The 21,497-nt window shown below is 37.3% G+C and overlaps 1 protein-coding gene across 1 annotated transcript in view; it reads left to right on the plus strand.

Moving 5' to 3' along the window:
• Positions 1-21,497, plus strand: part of TAFA2 (TAFA chemokine like family member 2) — a 127,290-nt gene that overhangs the window by 95,720 nt on the left and 10,073 nt on the right. The window contains exons 2-3 of the mRNA XM_061206647.1: positions 5,693-5,845; positions 6,977-7,101. Coding sequence (XP_061062630.1) covers positions 5,693-5,845; positions 6,977-7,101 — 278 coding nt within the window. The remainder of the gene's footprint in view (positions 1-5,692; positions 5,846-6,976; positions 7,102-21,497) is intronic.

Raw genomic sequence — 21,497 nt, forward strand, 5'->3', positions numbered from 1 at the left:
CCATCCTTCCATCCACCCATATCCACCTACCTACCTACCTATCATCTATTCTATTTTAACAAGGTTAATCATCCCCTTCTCATTCCCCCCCAGAAAGCTTTACAACTTCAATTTTAATAAGAAGGACAAAGTCTGATAGAGATTTTTCACAAAATCCTATTTCTCACAAGGAAACTCAACCTGTGTGTCTGTGCATTTTATTCACAGGCAATGAAGAGAAAGGTCAGGGCAGAAAGGCCTTGGGTCTGTGAGGCTTGCTCTTCTGCATCACCTTTATTATTAATTCCTTAACATTTAGTCCCATATTCTCTGCAGAGGGAGGACATGCCTCTCTTCTTGCCAGTGCAGCTCCTACCTTATCCTTCTCTTCATTATACCATATGGGCATCATTTTACCTCCTTTCTTCTCAAAGAAGAAATAAGCACACTTTCTTCACCAGAGCTCTGACATACTGAACTTAGCCAACATAATTATCCAATTGTAAAATGACTCTTTACAACCCTTTGAATTATATAAATATCTGAACAACATTTTCTTGTTTCTGTTCGTTCTGCATTGACTCAATAAGCTAGAATGATCCAGGTTTTGAGATATCATGTTTCACTGACTTATCCTTCAACTAACACATTTGACAATATATATCCTACTGCACAACCTAGGAAACAATGGAAAGTACTACTGTGTAGTCAGGGTAGGCTAAGTTTTGTGACAGTAACAAACAACCACCAAATTTTAGAGGCTTATAACACTTTAAGGTTTATTTCTCACTCATATGTCCATATGGTTGGCAGGGACTCTGTTTCATGTCTCTTTACTTGGGGACTCAGGCTGATATAGTCTCCACTATCAAGAATGTAATTGGTTGCTCTTGCTGGTGGGAGAAATCTGGTGAATGACACTAGCTATTAAAATGTCCACACAGACTGATATCCTTTGCTTTTGCTCGTAAGTTTAGCTTTCATTTCATTGGCCAAAGCAAGTCACATCACCACATCTAGATTTAATTAACGGGGTGGAGAAGGACAGTTTTTCTTGTCAGGAAAAGTAGAAATGAATTTTGACATTAGCATTGGGAAGGGAAAACCAGGTGCAAATTTTTCACCTGTCAATTCCTTTCCAACATATGATAAAAATTTCCTTGTAACAAAGATGATAAAATGGCCCTGGTGGATGATGCTGAAATGGTGCCTGCCTCTTTTCTCAGGATAGAGACTAGTGGAACCTTGCTGTGTGCTCCTGGCCGCTGCAGTTCTGTGGAAAAGAGAGCCCAGCCACCATCCAGCTCTTCCTGAAGCTGTCTCAGCTCGGTCCTCTGCCTACTAGCATCACTCTCTGAAGAAACCCTAATAATCTCTTGTCTCTAAACTGGCTTCCACTCAAAGACTTGCAGGACACATCTCATCATGACTTACATCTCTGTTTCCCTAAATTGCTATCAGAGCTCCAAGCATCCCAAATTATCTATCATCACACAGACGTTTATTTCCATTTTGTTGTGTAATCCCACCCCTTCATTCATTCCACTGTGTCCTCTACAGTTTACTGGGTGCATCAGCCAACTCCCTGCCGGGCAGTCCTACTACTCTTTCCCAGTAAATTTATTCTTCCTCTTTGACATATATATTTCATATTCATTTTTTCTTCTCAAACATCTCTCATATTTCATAGCAAAATGAGATGAAATCAGATATGAAACTTCATCTTCTCACCACCTAATCCGCTCACACCTACCTGACTCTGTATTCACATATCTCACCTTCACTCTTAGGATTAAATGTCCCCACATGAATCTAATGCCAACCCCCCAGGTGCCCTCAGTCTCAATTCCTTATTTCCCTTCAAGAACATTCTTTTTTTAATTATCCATTTTCTCTCCTATATTGTCATTTTCTTTTTCTCAGATTTTTCCAGCAAGCAAGCATGCTTTTATGGCATCCATTAAAAAAATTTTCTTGACCCTTTGCTTCATTCCAACTATTACTTTATCTCCTTCTTCCCTTCACAGAAAAAATCCTTGAAAGAAATTTTTATAATTACCTGCAGTTTTGCATCTCATTCTCTAATAAACTTACTATAATCATGCTTTTATCTTCATCATGCCATTAAAATGATTTTTATCTAGATCAAGTGCTAATAATAGCTAACACAGAGTACCTGCTATGAGGCAGGGAGTGTTCTAAATACTTTATACATATTAACTCATTTAATCCCCAGATCAACCATATGAAGATGGTGCTATTAATATCCCTCTTTTAGATATGAAAAAATACTAATCAGAGATATTTGATGATGTGCCCAAGGTTACAGTGCTGTTTGAAGAAGCTTAGATTTGAACCTAGCTACTCTGGTTTTGGAGGCTCTGTTTTAACTGCTGCATCATATTATTTTTTTAGTAGACAATTATTTCGCTTCATTTGTTAAACCTTTCAGCAACATTTGACATAACTGACCAATCCCTCTTTCTTGAATCATTTTATTCTTTGGTTTTCCATGCCTTTATCTCATGTTCTTCTTCTCTTACCTCATGTTCTGCTCCTGATCAGTTTTTTCTACTGTCTCCCCTCTTCCAGATTTAGGTTCTGGACTATTCTTTCCCTACTTCTCTATCGGTAGCGGTAGCCTTTCCATGGTAATTTAGTCCAGTCTATGGCTTTAAATATCAGCTATCAACCTAGATCTCTTCAGTGTGTATCTGCAGTCTAGATCTCTTCCCTAAGCTCCATTTAATAAATGTTGCTGCCTGATTTACATCTCTACTCCTGTGTATTATAAGAATCTCAGACTTAACACAGACAAAACAGAACTACAGTAATTCCGACCCAACCCAACTTTTGCCAAACTCCCCTTTCCCAGGCCTCCTCTAGCTTCCAGAACCACCAAATTCTAATTCCTCAGGACAAGCTTAGGAGTAATCCTTAATTCCTCTTCCCCTCACAGCTCATACTCAATTCATTAGCAAGTCAAACCAACTCTACTCTGAAATATCCCTCATCTGGTACTTCTTCCCAACCCTTAGTCTAGTCTGTGTCCCATCCTTCCCCTCCTGAACTCCTGCAACCCCTTCATGACTGGTCTCCCTGCTTTCACTCTTGCTTTCTTCAGTCCATTCTCTAAAGAGCAGCTTGAGCAAACTTCTAAAGCATTAATGAGATGACAGCATTTCCACCCAAAGGCTTTCCCTTGCAACGAGAATAAAATCCAATCTCTTTATCATGGCACCCCCGCCCCAACACCATCTTCCTATGTTTCTGACACATTGTCCTCAGCCTCTCAGTTGTTCAGCCACAGTACAGCCACACTGGCCATCTTGCTGTCCTGGGAACACACCACACGTTTCCCCATTTCAGAACCTTGTCATTTGCTGCTCCTTCTCTTTGGAAAGTTCCTCCTTTCTTAGCTCTTCATCATGGAGGCTTCCTTCTCAACATTCAGGCGATTATTCAGGTTACCTCCTCGGAGAGGTTTTCCCTGAGACTCACGGAAATCTGCCTTCCCTCCCTGCTGGATTACTCTCCATCACATTACCCTACTGCATTTCTTTCAAGGAGCTAGAAAATCTAATATTGTCTTACTTAACCATTAGTACCTAATTATTATTTGTTTTCTCCACAGGAATATGAGCTCTTTGAGGGCAGGTCTATGTCCATCTTATATATTTTTGCATCCCCATTACTCAGAACCATGCCTGATATGTGGTATCGACTCAATTAAAATGTGCTAAGTGAGGTTCAGTGTAGAAAGCAGTATTTTGACTCGTATAATATTACATAAAGCATTCAATAAATTAAAACAAACTGAATCATCCTTAGCTAAGAAAATATTTTCTAGAGCACGAGGAACAGAAATCCGGCTTTCAAGTTTTTAGCTTTTGTTTGATAGCCTTGTGTTTGAATCACACATGGAGAAATCCCCATTTGTATCTACCATGACAGAAAAATCTTTGTGACATTGGAAATGGTATCTGCTTCTTAACATTCTTTTGAGGATTATGTGTCAAAGCTGTATGTTACACCTGAGTTTCTTGGTTTCACATGGGGGATGAGGTGGACAATCCATGCGATTTGGTCTCTCTTAGAAGAAAAATCCAAGCAATCTAACCTGAGTTACTGCCTGGTGGTTCCTCATCTCTGAGGGGAAGATTGATATGAATGTATGATGTACTCCTCTCATTTACAAAATTACCTCAGTATGTTTATAACATTAAACAACTTCATATGTCCTACTTTTCTATTTAAATCTGTTTTTATATCAATCACATGTTCTTAAATTTCTGAAAGCATAACATTTCAACAAATGTTTGATTTTAAGCTGGTTTTATTTTTTGCAGATGGAAATTTTGCTTTATCATTTCACAGTAGCGTTAATACTTTGAAGAAGAAATGCTGGGTAAAAAAAACAATGAAGGCAAACTCGAACCCTATCCTAATGTGATAAGTGAGGTCCAAAACTTTCAATCACCCAAACAGTTCAGTAGCCTTACTGTGAGGTTAAGAAAATGGGTAATGGAGCCTCACAGCTTCGTGGACTGGGTTTTTCCAGGCTAGATATAAATCCATCCAAGTTCTGGCTGTGGTGGTTGTCATTTGGTGGCAGTTGTTCCCTCAGGCAAAATTGAAAGGAATGATTTTTTTTTTTTTTTCCCTCCTGAACAGGCATTTAATAGTCTTATTTCAGTTGGAAGCAGTAGTTGGAGAATAAGTTACAGGAACAGGCAAACCAAAAAAAAAAAAAACCCAAAAAACCCCACATAACTTAAAGTGCTTCAGATTGCAAATGTAGACATGAGGGCGAGGGAAGGCCACCGAGCTCTCTCCCCTGACCTGAGACAGGAGGATCACGTCATTGTTGGGTCCCTTTACCATCACCACCCTCTGATCTCAGCCCTGCGGGTGGGAGGGAGGGAGGGAATGTCAGAGGCAGGGAAGAGGACTTAAGGAACGAGGAAAACACTTTGTAAACTTAGAACCAGGGTGCAAGGTGGGGGGCAAGGGAGCTCCTGGAGCCCTTGCCTTGGCCGAGGTGTGGGGCCAGCGCCCCCAGGAGGTGCGGGAAATACTGTTGGCTTCACGCCGCAGCCATCCCTGAGACTGGATGGAACGTTCAGGAAAATGGCAGCAATTTCAAAAATCCCCCAATGAGTTCATTTCCAGGGAAATTGGGCAGAAGAATCCCGAGGAAGTGGGTTCCCACCCTCTGCCTCCCTGATTTCTGAAAAGAATTTCCCTTCCTGGCCCTTACACTCACCCCTAGATGAAGAATATAACCTTTATCAACCCACCTACTTTGAGAATAAGGTTTGTCTAAGCCCTAGTACAGGGCACCTTGTCCAGGGGGTTCCCTTACTTTGATCAACATGTTGAACAAAAAGGTGTAAAAAAAAGTCATATGCAAATAAATATGTTTTTGATGATACCACACATTGCCTCTATATTTCAGACTGCTCTAACAGCTCATTCTAATCTAGTCACTAATTGTTCCTGCTTCACCAGGCATTTACTGACAGAAATGGTCCTACCACATTTAGCAAAGAGATCAAATCTGCATTATGGAGTCAGCATCATTGTATTTCTAGTTTCATGCATGGTGGATCCTTTAGAGAGCTGTATTTAATGTGCTTCTAATTAAAAAGAGGGGGTGGGAGTATCCAAAGCTTTCTCAATGTTATCTCAACTTTTGTTTTTGTTTGTGCAGCTCACCATGTTAAAACGGGCACTTGCGAGGTGGTGGCACTCCACAGATGCTGTAATAAGAACAAGATAGAAGAACGGTCACAAACAGTCAAGTGCTCCTGCTTCCCTGGGCAGGTGGCGGGTACCACACGAGCTGCGCCATCTTGCGTGGACGGTGAGGCTTCTTCCATTGCTCTTTGTGATAAGGTAGACGAGGACTGCTTAGAACTGGAATCCCACTGTGATGCCGATGACTGGGGTTAATCCTGGGGGACTGCACCGTCAACCATGTGGTTGGTACAAGGCCACTTGAAGAGCATTTTGAAATCTAAAATCTATTGGAAGATGGTCTAAGATCTTATGCGGTTTTGTAGCAAAAGGCATTATAATGAGGTTCCAATAAGTCCATGTGCCTCTTACTTTGATACCATGAAATATTGATTTGCCAGTGGAGGGCGAGTGTGTGTGTGTGTGTGTGTGTGTGTGTGTATAAATTATTTGGCAAAGGAAAAATGAAAATAGATGATTAAATAGTGTGGGTACCTAAACACATGGCTGGTTCTTAACAATGAAAAAATAAACACCGCACAGATGAGTGAATGTTTAGCTGTGGATAGAATTCACATGAAATATTTTTATAGAGATTTATCAAAATATTAATTTCTTTCTTGGAGGATTCACCTAATTACAATAGGATATAAATATTTATGTGGGTCTATATAATTGATGTTATCATAAATAATAATGTGTTAAGTGCACATATTTTCATGGTGTATTCCTTGTGATAATAGTTACTGCCCACAGTAAAAAAACATTGTGTTAATTTGAATGCCTTCCTGATTTTAGCCTACTTGTGGGAAATATTACATTGATTCTAAAATATTGACTCTGGTCATGGACTCACTTTCTTATATATTTATGTAAATCAACACTTGCATGTATCCACGTAGTTTCTTTCCAATATGTTAATGTCCATGAAGCCTATATGTTTGCATGAAATATCCTTTAAAAATGTGCCTAACATTAACAATACTGTATTATACACTTAACATGAGATCTACTGTCTTAAAATTTTAAGTATTCTTACCACAGTAAAATAAAAATTTTAAAAATATTTTTAGTCAAAAAATCTAGAAAGATTTATTCCCTTTGGACCAAAAAAAAAAAAAAAAAAAAAGCATCCTTCAAAACCCAATCAGCCCAGTGGTGGGAAAAATATGTGGCTTTTGTTCCTCTTTAAATGTGCACCCAAAGAATTAACAAGCCCAAATAGAAAATATTAAATTGATTTTTCTATCTCCTGTAGCTTCAATAGTGGAACAGAAATGGTGGTGCCATATGCAACCATGTCTTGAGGGAGAGGAATGTAAAGTTCTTCCAGATCGGAAAGGATGGAGCTGTTCCTCTGGGAATAAAGTGAAAACAACTAGGGTAAGTGGACAGCCAACCTGTGAAAGCAAAGTCTCTCAAATAATAGAGCACGGAGCATGTGCAGTGACATCTTTAAGTGGTGGTTGTAGGATGAGAGGTAATAGTTTTCCATAGTACGTTTTTTTTCCCATTTTCTCCCTGCTTCATTTTTTCATAGCACATTTTTATTTCACCCAGAATAACATTTTTATTTCACCCAGAATAACATCTTCTGTAGATTGCCATCAACTGTCATATTACCTAATAATTAAATACTCTTTGTTCCTTCATGAGATACTGACAAAAATGTGAACACCCCCACCCCAAGGATGCGTGTTAAATGCTGGGAAGGTGACCCCAATCCCTCATTCTTCTGATGGATAGTAATCTGAATAAATTCTGAAAAAAAGAGAATTTATATATGACTCAATAAACATTTCCCAGTTAATATTCTTTCATTTTTATGAGAGTAATTATTTTGACCTCCCTGATTTCTGGATCAATAAATAGTTTTCTAATGGTTAAGTTTGTAATCATTGTAATGAGTTATCGAGAGGAGTTTTCAAATCTCAGGGTCAATATAAAAGGAATGCTTTTCAGACAGTGAGGTATTTCAGCTTGCAATGACTGATTTCTGCAGGATAGGAGAGAAGTGAAAAATAGCTTTATTCTTTCATTTTCTAATTACCTCCATGGATATTCTGGACTGGCAGAATTTAAATTCTTTGTGGAATCAGCAAATGAAAGTTTTGTCTTATTTTGCTTTTTGCCCTATGGGGAAAGCTGACTACTGTTTAGAACTGGATAACTGGGGGCTAGAACAGAATGTTTTATAAAAAGGGGATGTTTTTATATAATAAAACGTAACATAAAACTAGAGACTGTAATTTACAGTATTGATTAACAATAGCAGTTTTTTTTTTTTAAACCTTGTGTGGCCATATTCAAGAGGATTATTTTAAAATCCCATCAGATATATAATGTTGAGTAATATCTTTAGTGCATTGACTATTCAGACATACAGAGAAGTAACCAAGTTTCTAATAAATAATAACTTTATATTTTGTCAAATGATTCATGACTCTAAACTCGTCAGTTAAAGGCTGACACTCTTTTCCAGAATCTGTGGAGTGCATGATCAGTTAATTAGAATAATTGTATTATTCAGTTAGCACATGATATAATACATATTGATTTGTTAAAACCATTCTGGCAATGTAAAATTTCCTTATAATCTATTTATAGCATGAAAATTTTTTTCCTAACACTATTAATCCTTAGTCTAAAATAGCACTCATGCAAATGCCTGGAGAGTTAAGATTCTGAAACAATTTTTTTTTTTTTAAATAGTGAGTTCTCTACATCTAAATTCTATGTTTTTATTACATCAGTGGGTATGAGGAAGCTAACACTTATTAGATACTTAAAACATATGCCATATACTGAACAATGTGCTTCATGTGAATTAGCTCATTTAATCCTCTTAATAGCCCAGTGAAAGAGGTAATATTATTATCTCCTTTTACAGCTGAGTAAACCAAAGCTTTAAAATGTTAAGTGACTTCCCAAGGTCATATAGCTAATTAATGGGAAGTTAGGGATCAAACCGTATATTTTCATTCCAGAACCTAATCTCTTAACCTGTAGTTTATACTAGATCATTTAATTTATTCTTAAGTAATAGTGATGAAAGTTTCCTATAATTCTGTTCATATAAAGTAGACCTTTAAAAATATTTTTAGCTTTTTGGATCATTGAAATGAAAAGGTCGGGAGCATGTGATCTAAATTCTCATAATAAATTGTTTTAGAAGTGTTGCTTCACTCCCTGTTGGGCCATATTCTCAATAGTTCAAATGTAAAATTGAGTCTCTGCTTCACAAATTCTTCATAATGTAATTAAACAAGATGGATGAAAGACTGAGAACTTGTGAGTAGGGAAGACCACATCTAGATCCTCTAGTCTGTTTTATTTATAAATTCATATAACTTATATATAGTGGATTGCCCTTTCTATTTTTCCTTCATCTCCTTTGCCCTGGAGAACAGCTGTTAATGGAAGACCTCATTGAAGATACTGTAGAGAGGATTCATGCAATAGTGGGTGTTTGTATTAAATTATCTTAAAAATTCTTTCCAACCCTGAGAGTCTATGATTCTCATTTAAAAAGGAAAAATCATTATATATAAGAGAAGATAAGAGGGCTTGAGAGAAGGAGCTTCTTGAGTACAATCAAAGTAAATTATTGTTACTTTTCCCTTCACGAGTAAAAAGATTGCTGGTGAAAATGAAGCTACTTGGACATTTTCAACTAAAGGAACATCATGGCATTTCAAATGGCTGGGCAAAATGATGTTCAATTACGAATATTAGTTTGGCTCCCAAAACAATTAGGTGAATTTCCCTGAGGCCCCCAAAGCAAAGTTGTCAAGGTCATCATGTTATTAGTGTTCTGCCATCTCCTTTGAAATAGTCCAAAAAGTATTGGAGATGAGACAAATTCTTGAAATAGTTCTGGCACATTACTTTGCCCACAGTGGAAGTGTTGGATAGAGGTAGGTTCTGCCCTACATAAACAGTGGCAATATTATTGTAAAGAAATCTGATCATTATTTTAATCACTGGTATTATTATCTACTTGCCGATCTTGAATAAGGTAGCCATGGCTGTGGTGAGCCAAGAAGCCACTGAAGCCCTGATTTGGCAGGTCCTAGCCACAAATGGGAAAGTCTAGAAGTTAAGCAGGAATAGGCTATAAAAGTACCTGAAGAGCTGCTCTCAGCAAAAAGTCCTTTGGGTTCCTTACGCAAGATATGTTGGTCTTATGGGATTATCACTGCAAGCAAAATGGCTCGAGCAATGATTAAAATTTGCAGTAATGTACATCCTCCTTCATAACTGCCCGTATCCAATCTGGAGTGCTCTGGTAAATTTAATGTTAGAAAAAAAGCAGTCAGCCAGAAACATCAATGAGGTTTGCTTGGCCTCAGCAGAGATGTATGGTACTTTCCAGAATTGACTACAGATCAGGGGCTGGGTGAATTTCTCATTTAAGACTAATTTGGAACTTACATTGTACTTCCCATAAATGCTAATTATATCCTCCTTCTGTCTTTGTACTAAATTCAGGAAGCTTATTGTCATGACCCATTTTCTATTTGTCCTAACAAGGGGAAAAGGCAAAGAATAGACAGCCTTTGTTAGAACAGCAATATTTGCATACATGCTCTTCAAAACCCCAAACATTTAGTCTGCAGAGAAAGGAGGGTGCTACATTGTTTCCTGAACCCTACTTCTCACCTTAAAGCTGGAAACTAATGACTGCGTGTGACATCTGTAACCATCTCCTGTATTACTTTAAAGAACTCCTAAGTTAAAAAGAAAAAAAGGAAAAGCCATGAAAGCCTTTTGATTTCAAACTCACTTTCAAAGATAAATAATAAAGAACTTTTCAAAGAGTCATTAATAAAAGAATAGTCTTTCCAGTGTGAAAAAGCACATAATTATATGCTGATTATATAATAGAAAAGTAGCAGGGGGGAAAGGTGCTGTAGAGCTTGTAAGAATTGTGAAAAAAAACTGATAACATTGTTAGAATCCTCAGAAAAAACAGACTGTGATTCATTTCTTTTAATGTTTTGATACTCTTTCTCTGTGGAATATCTCCTAAAAGAAGTCACATTCTGATTTTAGGATTTACAGCCCTTGGCCATTGGTATGGACTCCCCACTCCTATGGTCATGCAGCTCAGATGTTTGGTTCTTACCTAAGGAAAAATGAACTAAACTTGATATAAGATTTTTATATTTTCATTAGAAATATTATCTTTATGAATCATGAATCCTCATATGCTTAAGAAGACATTTTCTGAGTAATTTTTAACTAATTGGAATTCTTTCATCTTTACTCATTTACCTAAAGTGCCTTAAGCAGATAAGAACTCTGAAGTTTTTTAATGTCCCTTCAAACATAAATGGATTTTAAGGGCATAAAATATGATTTTATTTTGTTGTATAATGCAATGAAAATCAACAAATGTTAAAAAATTTCCTGTGCATAAATATTCTATAATAAGAATGCTCATATTATAATCAAAGCAACAAAATCAAATATGAAAGCATTTACTTAGCTCTTAAAGTGTGCTGGGCACTCTGCTAAGTGCATCGCAGGTATTATCTTATTTAATTTCCCCAACCACAGTAGTTACTAACTAGAGCACAAAGATATACATAGCATGATGCCTGCCCACCAGGAGTATGCCCTTGAGTGGGGAAATGTAGTAGACAACTGCATTATTCTTTTGTTATCCATATGCAGCCCACTAACAATAAACATTGGAATCACTGGTAAATATACGTCGAGTAACATTGTTATAATAATGGGCATAGCATAAGCCTCTAGTTCAGCTTCCTCATCTGCAAAAAAAGTGAGGATGTTGATCTAGATTCAATTTCAAGTTCCTCTAAACAACATTTATTCTTTGATTCCTTGTGCCAAGGACATTTCTAACTTCCTTTCCAGCTAAATTTATGTGACACTAATAACTGGCTAATCTCAGAAGAGAGGTAAGTGTTAGGTTTTTCATCCTCTCCCTCTAAGGGAGAAAAGAAATAGCATATTAGGGTGCTTTGTTGATTGAAGCCTCAAGTCATCCCCTTCCAGATGCTGCCTGATTTTACACCAAGACTTGGTGACTCTGAGTTGGTGGGTCTGAATGGTGTCCAGGGGTGCTACTCCAGGTCCAAGGCAAAGGAAGAACACAAGAGGAGAAAAGTTCATTTTCTCACCATAAGGTGGTGCAATTTGTGAATTATTCAATCACAAGCTCTCTTCTTTTCTTGTAAATTTAACATAGACTTAGGGTAGTGTGGTCCTTTTTTGATCAGCCCTTTCTAACAGACACATTCCCCATTCTTTTGTCTTCATCTCACCTCTGACCAGGCCCTAAATTGCACCCTGGTCCATAGGACAGAGCATGACAACTTTTAGGGTTGTGGTTTTCAAATTATCTTGATGGTACCTAAGTAAGAAATACATCTTACATTGTGATCCAACATGTACACAACAAGCCCACACACATACACATACACTCATACACCCCACGCTAAAATTAAAGTTCTGATTTTTTGGTTTTATTTCCTTCCTTCCTTTCTTCCTGCTTCCTTCCTTCATTCCTCCCTCTCTTCCTCCCTTCCTCAACCCCATAAATTGATTTTATAACCCACTAATATGTTACAACATGCAGTTTGAAAACCATGGCTTTAGAAGCGGTATTTGACTGCTTCTCGTGTTGGCTCCATGGAAGTGGTAGCCGCTGCTAACTTGCAAAGATGCAAACTACTGAATAGACAGTTTTCAAATCAATTCATCTTTTACATTTTAAATATTTTTAGTCAATATTTTGGGGTAAAAATTTCATAAGATCTTGTAAAATATAGATTTCATGGGAAAAATGTGTATACTGGATACATTCTTCCATTCAATGAGTGTTTATTGTCTTTTATTGTTGGGTGCTATTCTGGGTTCTGGAGCACAGCACAGGGGAAAAAAAGAGACAGGATCCCTGCCCTCATAAGGCCTAGATTCCAATAGGGTGTATTGGTTTTCTATTGCTGCCTTAGCAAATTTAGTGACGTGATACAACATCCATTAATTATTTGTAGGTCAGACTTCCAGGCACAGCATAGCTCGGCTATTTGTCTGCTCTGAGTTTCACAAGGCTGAAATCAACGGGTATGCTTCATCTTTTCACAACAGGGCTGTTGTTCTACCCCTCCAGTAGCTGTCATCTGAGAGCCTCTCTCACCTCCATCAGAATATCTGCTTTCTCCATCACATTGCCTCCTTCATCTTCAAACCAGTCAGGGCACACTGAGTCTTTCTTACACTTCGAATCTCTCCAACGTCCCCCTTCCGCCATTTCTCCTCCGCTTTACTCTTCTGCTTTTAAAAGCTCAAAGGATTACATTTGTCCCGCCCAGATAGTCCAGGATGATTACCCTGTTTTAAGATTAGCTGATTAGCAACTTTAATGACATTGTCCCTTCACAGCTGTGCTAAGATTAGTGTTTATTTGAATACCTAGGGGACAGGAATCTTGAGGGTATATCTTTAGATTCTACCTATCAGACAGGGGGAGACAAAAATTAAAATATATGAGTAAAGTAAAGTATATGTTAGATGGTGGTAGGTGCCATGGGAAAAAGTAAAGCAGGGAGGGGAAATGGAGAGTGCTGAGCCAAGGGAGTTTGCATACTGAAGTCTCCAAGGAGATGAGGGGATAAGCCACATGACTATCTAGAGGACACGCTTTCCAGGTAAAGGGAGAAACAAGCAAAGTACCTGCCATGGAAGCTACCATGGGAATATCATATTCAAGAGACAGCAATGATGCTAGTGTGGCTGGGGGGAGTGAGCAAGGTAAGTGGTCATATTTCGGATTAGAAAGGTATTATGAGTCACATCACTGTAGACCTAAATTTTTGTCCTGAGCAAATAGAATGAGGAAGTTGACATTAGGTGAGTTGGAGAAAACTGTGGGGAGAACAGGTTTTATGTTATACATTAATATCCATTAAATCTAGGTTATTTAACTTAATAGAGATTTAAATATGGTATAACATCTTGAATTTGATATTTATTAAGATAGGTGAAAATTTTTTACCATAGTAAGAAAAATGTAGACATTGAAATTCATATCAGAAAAGATTTAAAATCTCAAATGATATGGACATTTGAAAAAAGCACTTAAGGAACTATATAATTACTATAATGACATTAAGTTTTAAAAAGATATGTGGACAGAAACAAATTTTTTTTCTCAATTAGATTTGGGTCCAAGGGTAGAAAGAACACCAAGCTAGGTGTCCAGGAAGTAGCACTACTAAAAGCGACATTTTAAACCTAGTATTTTAAACTTAAGAGCTGCTTACTTAATTAATAATAATTTAATAGATCCAGGAGTATCTCCCTTGTAATTTCTTTAGAGAGTTATTGGAAATTATTGCAAAGACTTTTAAAAATATATCATAAGGAAATATATTCCAAAACTTGGCTTATATTTTTACAATTAAAATGAGAAATGGGCAACATATGAGTGCTTTGACGTTCCTGTAAGATTTAAATGCTTCTACAGTACTTGAGCCAGGTATTTATTTGTAGGTATTACTCTGAATATTATGCTCATAATCTTATAATTAATTGTGAATGTTTGTACATTGAAATAGAATCTAGTTTGGGCATCATAAAATCTCATTAGCACTGTGAAGTACATCTTTAGGCTCCTGCCTAAACAATATCCTGTCTGTAATCTGAGGGCTAAAATTCTGTCAGGGATTTATGTTTAATATTGAGGAGCTTGCTATTTGTTCAGAGGTAAGTATTCCTGCGAGAGGCAACACTCATCTGTTTTTGGTTATCTGGAGAGCCCTAATCAAAGAAAAATAGTACCTCATAAGCCCTGGGAGAATAGAACAGGAAGTTCAAGTATCCCTAGCTAGCGGGGAGTCTATGCCTTTTTCTTTTTCTGGGGTGGGTAAAAGCCATTCTATTAAAAAATATTATCTTCCCTGAATACATTCTCCTGTGGCTCTTTCCCTTCTCCTCACACATTTTCTATGGATTTGAAATCCCTTAAGCAATGATTTCAGATCCAGTTTTATGCTCTTTGGAGAGTGGGGTAAATTTTCCCTCAAGCTCAGAATTCCAAATGCTTTGTGCTGAGACAACTATGGTCTAATTCCCAACTCTCTCTAAGATGAGAATGAATCCCAGCTCCCTGCTGGGCAGTCTACCTCTAAGTAATGGCCAGCTGGTTGTGAAGTGTGCTTAATACAAGGGCAGAGTTGAGCTTGACTCTATAATGGTTAGACTTAACTGTGGTACCCAATAAAGTTCTGGACACCAACTTTCAGTGGGTGCGAAAAAAAGAAGCTTACATAAAAGGCTTTGTAGATATTTACCTCAGAGAATGGAAGCACTAGGAGTAACATGTTTTAAATTATTTGAAGATATATTATGTGAAAGAGAAACATTAGACTTGTTCTGTGTGACTACAAAGAATACAATTAAAGACAAGGAATAACTCTCTTGGTGTCAGCTCAACATGATGTTGAACGGGATAACTTGGGAAATAGTAAGTTCCTCATTTCTGGAAATCATCAATTTGTGACTTAAAGGATGAGCAGAAAATCAGAGTTGACTAGTTCAATTTACCACAACAAACACAAAACAGCTTATGCAAAGGCATTGATGTATAAAAGATCATGTCTTACTCCTGGAATTGAAATCATTTTATGGGGTGACTTCATGTGTGTGAGGGGAGTGGGGTGATGGGGAACCCCTGGGTGGGGAATCATGATGGCCTTTTAACTGCCATGCTAAAAGATTTGGATGTTATTCTCTAAGCAATGGTGAACCACTGAAGAACCTTAAATAGGAGAGGAGGAGGGTCTGATTTACACTTTACAAAGTCTATTTGGCTGCAATGTGTCAATTGTAGGGAATTGAGGAAAGTATGACATAACAGGCGTGAACTAAGATAGGAAAGTGATACAGTGAGGGTGTCGAAGGGTGGGAAGGAGAATCAATAGGGCTTGGTAACTAATTGAATATGAGAGGTTAGTGAAAGAAAATTCTAGAAATACTCGTATTTCTGGCTTAATCAATTTGGTGATATTAATTGATAAAGACACAATGAGGTGGAGATATCAAGTGGATAGTTTGATATATAGCCCTAGAAATCAAGACAGAAGTCTGAGAATAGTCATCCCCTAGATGGTGTTGGAATAATTAATTTAAAAGGCTCTCCCAGAAGGAATGTGTTGAAAGGGAAGAGCATCAAAGACATTTTAGCAGGTAATGTATAAGAAGGTACTTGCTAAGCAACATGAAGTGTGGACAGAGAGATAGGAAAACCAAGAGACCAGAGTCTGGGTGAACACAGAATTCCAGAGAGCCAGGACTGTCAGTTGATACAACAATGATATAGAACCTACAGACAGATTATGTGGCCTTTAAGTTTCTTTCTGGATGTGATATTTGCAAGAAATACTGGAAATTCATGATCTGTTAGCTGAATGTTATTTACTGTCATAATCTTAATACTTGCCTCCTAGTTGGATGGTGTCATTGGTAACACATTGTAAACTGCAGAATATGCATCTATTTAAAATAGAATGGAGTGTTAGAAACATTTTAAAAATAAGAATATGAATCCCTTTAAAATAAGAATATGAATCCCTTTAGCAGAATTAACAAAATCCATTCAAGGAATGCCTATCCATTCATTTGTTCATTCACTCTGTAAAGATCAATTGTAGGTCTGCTATGTGGCACTGTGCCTGATATTGTGGTAGGCTTTGGAATTCAAATTTTAAAAAAAAAATCATGACTCTTTGCTGTGCAAGGATTCACAGTCAATTGGAGAGAAAGTCAATAAATCACTGTCATGTGCAGAAGTGGTAAGACAGAGGTTTGTACAGGTGCTGCTGGAGTCTATTGGCGGTTTAATATTGCATGGCCTATAACCCTCCTAAAACAAATGGATAACAGATTTTGAGGCCATTCAAAGACAATTTATTCAATAATTTGTCTCCTTAGTATATAGTGACTAAGTACAATGAAAATATTATGTTCTGCGATGTCAAGATTCAATTAAATTGTTTTCCACCTTTGCGTCTGGCATTGTACTACCGTAAGAAAATGAAAATCCATTAAGATGCTTTCTCAACTAGACTACTTTCCTCTTGATGAACTATTCATAGAGACAACACTGAATGAGTACTTTTTGGATTAGACTTTTAAATCACTTTAAATTTTTCTATTAGTTATAAAATATGAGAGAGGGGAAGGAGAAGGATTTTGTGTATGGGACCATAGTAATAACTCTAATTAAACTGAAAATAATTTAAAATTGCCACCCGCAAATAAGAATATTGGAAACTTATAACATGGCACATACTTATTAATGCTTTAAGCTTATAGAACACTTTAAAAATCTTTAAGTAAGATATATTACTTACAGCAAAATCAGCCATTCAGTTGAAATGTCATCTAATAATAAAACTCAAATTGCCACATTAAAGCAGAGAAGCCAAAATCTTTATAGTTTATACTAAGCCAGGGAATTCCATTTATATAATGTTTAATATCGAACTTGTTACAGACAAGAGCTATTTAGCTGTTGAATGTACCTTTAGCTGCTGTGGTTCAGTATTATTGTGTTTAGCTCCTATTACATTGCAATGTTGGACTTCCCTGGTGGCGCAGTGGTTTAGAATCCACCTGCCAATGCAGGGGACAGGGGTTCGAGCCCTGGTCTGGGAAGATCCCACATGCCGCAGAGCAACTAAGCCCGTGCGCCACAACTACTGAGCCTGTGCTCTAGAGACCGCGAGCCACAAATACTGAAGCCCGCGCGCTCTAGGGCCCATGCTCTGCAACAAAGAGAAACCAATGCCATGAGAAGCCCGCGCACGGCAACAAAGATTAGCCCCAGCTCGCCACAACTAGAGAAAGCCCACACGCAGCAATAAAGACCCAACGCAGCCAAAAATAAATTAATTAATTAAGTTTTTAAAAAATTGCAATGTTGGCTTCCCATGATTTATGGTGGGATTAGCCCAAAGTCAATAAAGGGCTGTTCTGCTGAGGTTCTGCTTACTGTTGGCTATTTTACCTTTAACTTTTATTGCTTATTCTCTTCTGGTGGCAAATATATTTTAACTTTACCTTGCATCTCCTATTCTCTTTCTAGTTCTGTTAAAGGAAAACTAGGAGTGAGAGAGAGAGAGAGACTAGGTAATACCGGGCAGTGTAAATTCATTTTCAAAGGATGTTTGCAAATAATCGAATGCGATCGCTGTGTTGCAACTTTAAAATACCCTATTCTTGAAAGGGCTGTTTGAGTAATTGTGGGGAGAGTTGATTTGTTCAGCCTGTTTCTAGGATTCATAACTGAGACGCTTTTATTCTATCTTGAAATAAAATTGAATATTCTCAACAGACACTTTGGCTGACAGATAAATTTAAATCAGGTATCATGATTAGAAATTTCAACCTCCAACTTCAGTTCCAACATGTGATCGATTTGTGAGATTACGGAAGGCAAATGTCTGCCAGACAGCCAACCATTGTTTGAGATTAAATTTCAGAAATGAAATCAACTTGTTGAGAGCACCCCTGCATATATAGTACAGATGTGAACTCTCTGCCTCCACGTTATGACTTTGAAGATTTCTTATATGAGAGGAATCCTGAGGGAATTCCCTTATGAATAAAGCTTATGATAAAAGCTGTTAACCATGACTTTTAGACAAATTCACATTTCACCTATGTAATGGTCTAAGGAGACCCTATTCAGTGAAACTATATCTCATCACTATATATGATACCAAAGGTATCATAAGATGAAAGAAAAGTGTTCATATCAGTGGATTAAAAAAATCTAGGGTAGAAGTTCAGTTGACCCTTGAACAGGGGTTTGAACTGCACAGGTCCACTTATATGTAGATTGTTTTCAATAATACTACATGATCCGTGGTGGGTTGAATCTGTGGATGTGGAACTGTGTCTGTGCAGATTTTCGACGGCACAGGGGTGGGCACCACAACCCCCTCATTGTTCGAGGGTCAACTGTATTTTCAGTAGTACTGTAATCTCTCACTATGGGTAGAAGTATTTTTGGTAGCAGTAACGGTAACCTCTCACTAAGGATTTAGCCTTCTGGAAGTTACTGAAGTTACAGAAAGATGGAGACGTTGTCAGGATGGATCAGGTATTTTTTAACTCTCCATTTCACCCAGCATGGCCCCTTGTAGTTCCTGTGCAGTCAGTGTTAAGTCTACCCAGCTTGTCAAGGTTTCACAAGGCCTTATAAACTTAACAACCTTCTCCCATGTCTTCCATACTTGATTCTCTTGGCCTTACTCCCACATGTGTACACCAACTCCATCTCATGATGCATGCTTACATAGTGTGCTCAGCTCCTCCAGAGTCCTCCTCGGTCGAATCTGCTAAGAGGAGGATGGGATATTAGTGACACCATCCTGTGCTTGTGCATAATTAAGTGGGATGTCATTCCCATTGAGTCTCGCTGATAATTTATGGGCAGTTTCCTTTTTCTTCACCCTTTTATGAGTTCACATATCTTTTGCTTTGGAATAGGCATACCTGATTCTCCAGGGTGTTTTCCCTTTTGTTCTCTTTTTATCTAGCACACAGTGAGAACTCTATAAATGAACCATGAAGGTAGACTAATCCCTTTTCAAAAGGCAGATGTCAGCTACCTCTTTATAGGCTTTACAAGAGGAATGGTCACATTAAGAGAGCATCTCTTTCAAGTTCCACTAGAAAGAAGTTCAAGAAGTGTTGTAACTCTTGCTTAGTCATCAGATGATCTTGTTTATAACAAGGTAGTAAAGTAGAGGAATTGTGTGTTCAGAAAGTCAGAAGGTCAAGGACAAGGTATTAGTTGGTGTGATGATTAATCTTATGTGTACACTTATCTGGGCCACAGTGCCAAGATATTTGGTCAAACATTTTTTGGGATGTTTCTAGGAGGGTGTTTTTAGATGAGATTTACATTTGAATTGGTGGACTTGAGTAAAGCAGATTATCCTCCATAATGTGGGTGGGCCTCATCCAACTGGTTGAAGTCCTGAATTGAACAAAAGTCTGACCTCTATCCTATCAGTTCTGTATTTCTAGAGAACCTTGACTAATACACTTGAGTATTTTAATATTTGCAACAGTATTCAAAAATGGATGAAAGATACAAAATAGCAGTAATAATAATATGGGTAATAACAATACCTTTCTTTTGCTGAGTGACAACTTTTGCCAGGTACTGTGCTATATTATTTAGATAAAATATGTCTCATAATTACCATAACTGACATTGTCAGTCTTATTCTTTAGTACAGATGAGGAAAAAAAGGCTCAAATAGATTAAGTAACTTTCCTAAAACTACATAATTATTAAGTGACAAAGGTCAAACACAGATCTGTCTGATTCGAAAGTTTATACTGTTTCTAATTAAATATTTTGTTTCCTAAGTGTAAAAACTCTAGATGCCATATAATCATCATGATGTGAATATATTTTCTACAATATTTTCTCAGAAAGTTTTGACTAATATTGGCATGACTATCATGTGTTTCTTCAAATATTATGACTACATAGTTGATACTCTTAGAAGAAATGCTGTGAATATTCATATTCAAAACAGTGTGTGTGTGTGTGTTTGTATGTGAGTATAATTTTCCATACACAATTACAAGGGTCAAAGAACTAGATCGACCAATACGAATCAAGGCATTTCTACAGTTAGAAACCAGATAAAAGGCTGGTAGTACTTTTCACAAAGTATTCTGTGAGGAATTGGCAGCTTTCATGGGGGAAACAAACCATCCCTCAAGATCCATCCATTATACCCATCCACAGGGGAGAACTTTTTGAACTAAGATGAAAACAAGGGAAAAAGTCTTATGTATTTGATGAAACAAGGAGCTCTTGAACCAGCTATAGGCATGCAGAATTATAACGATTCCACCAATATTAAAGTGAGAATCTCTGGAGACTAGAGTTTCATTATAAATAACTTAAGTAACATTCCCTAGGACTTTCAATTGCCAACAGTTTCCATTGTTTTTGCTTAGTAGAAGGTTGTACGAAGTTTATCTATAGTTGTAATTAATCACTTGTAGGCATTCATTTTAGGCACCCATATAATATCCCCTTTTGATTAAGTTTTTAAGTTAAACATTTTGACTTGGAATTCTGGAATTTTCCAATGCTGTTTGTAGACTCTGTTTCCTAAGATTTTAGGTATTGTACTTCATTTTGATGTTGTTATGATATAGCTTCAATAGGTATTTTTTCCAGTTATTAAAATATTATTGAATATCTACCATATGTCAGGCTCTATGCAAACTCTGGCAATACATAAATGAGAAAGACATAGTCTTTGCCCAGGAGAAATTTCCTGGGCAAAGAAAAATAGGATGGACTCTGTATTAATAGAGGACTATAATATAATAGGATGGACTCTGTATTAATCAGACTAGGCTAAACAGGAAAAAAATAAAAATAAGCCTAACATCTCAGTAGTTTAAAACCACAAAGGTTTATCTCTTACTCAGGCTATATCTCCATCATAGGTGGCCTGTGGTGCCAATTTTCAGTCCTCTTCATTCCAGAACCAAGGATGAAGTGCTGATATAACCTGGTGTATTGTTGGTCATCATGCTAGAGGGAAAGATAATTCTGGAGGGTTTTGCACTATCAATTATATGATCAGTCCTGAGGCAACAAATATGATGACAATCCTTGGTCAAAACTGTAATACACTCAACTGCAGGGGATTCAAGAAGTGGAATCTCTGTTTAGGGTTACAGTTTTAGATGGTGACATATGA

This window comes from Eubalaena glacialis, chromosome 11 (assembly GCF_028564815.1).
Source record: "Eubalaena glacialis isolate mEubGla1 chromosome 11, mEubGla1.1.hap2.+ XY, whole genome shotgun sequence".
In the NCBI taxonomy this organism is placed as follows: domain Eukaryota; kingdom Metazoa; phylum Chordata; class Mammalia; order Artiodactyla; family Balaenidae; genus Eubalaena; species Eubalaena glacialis.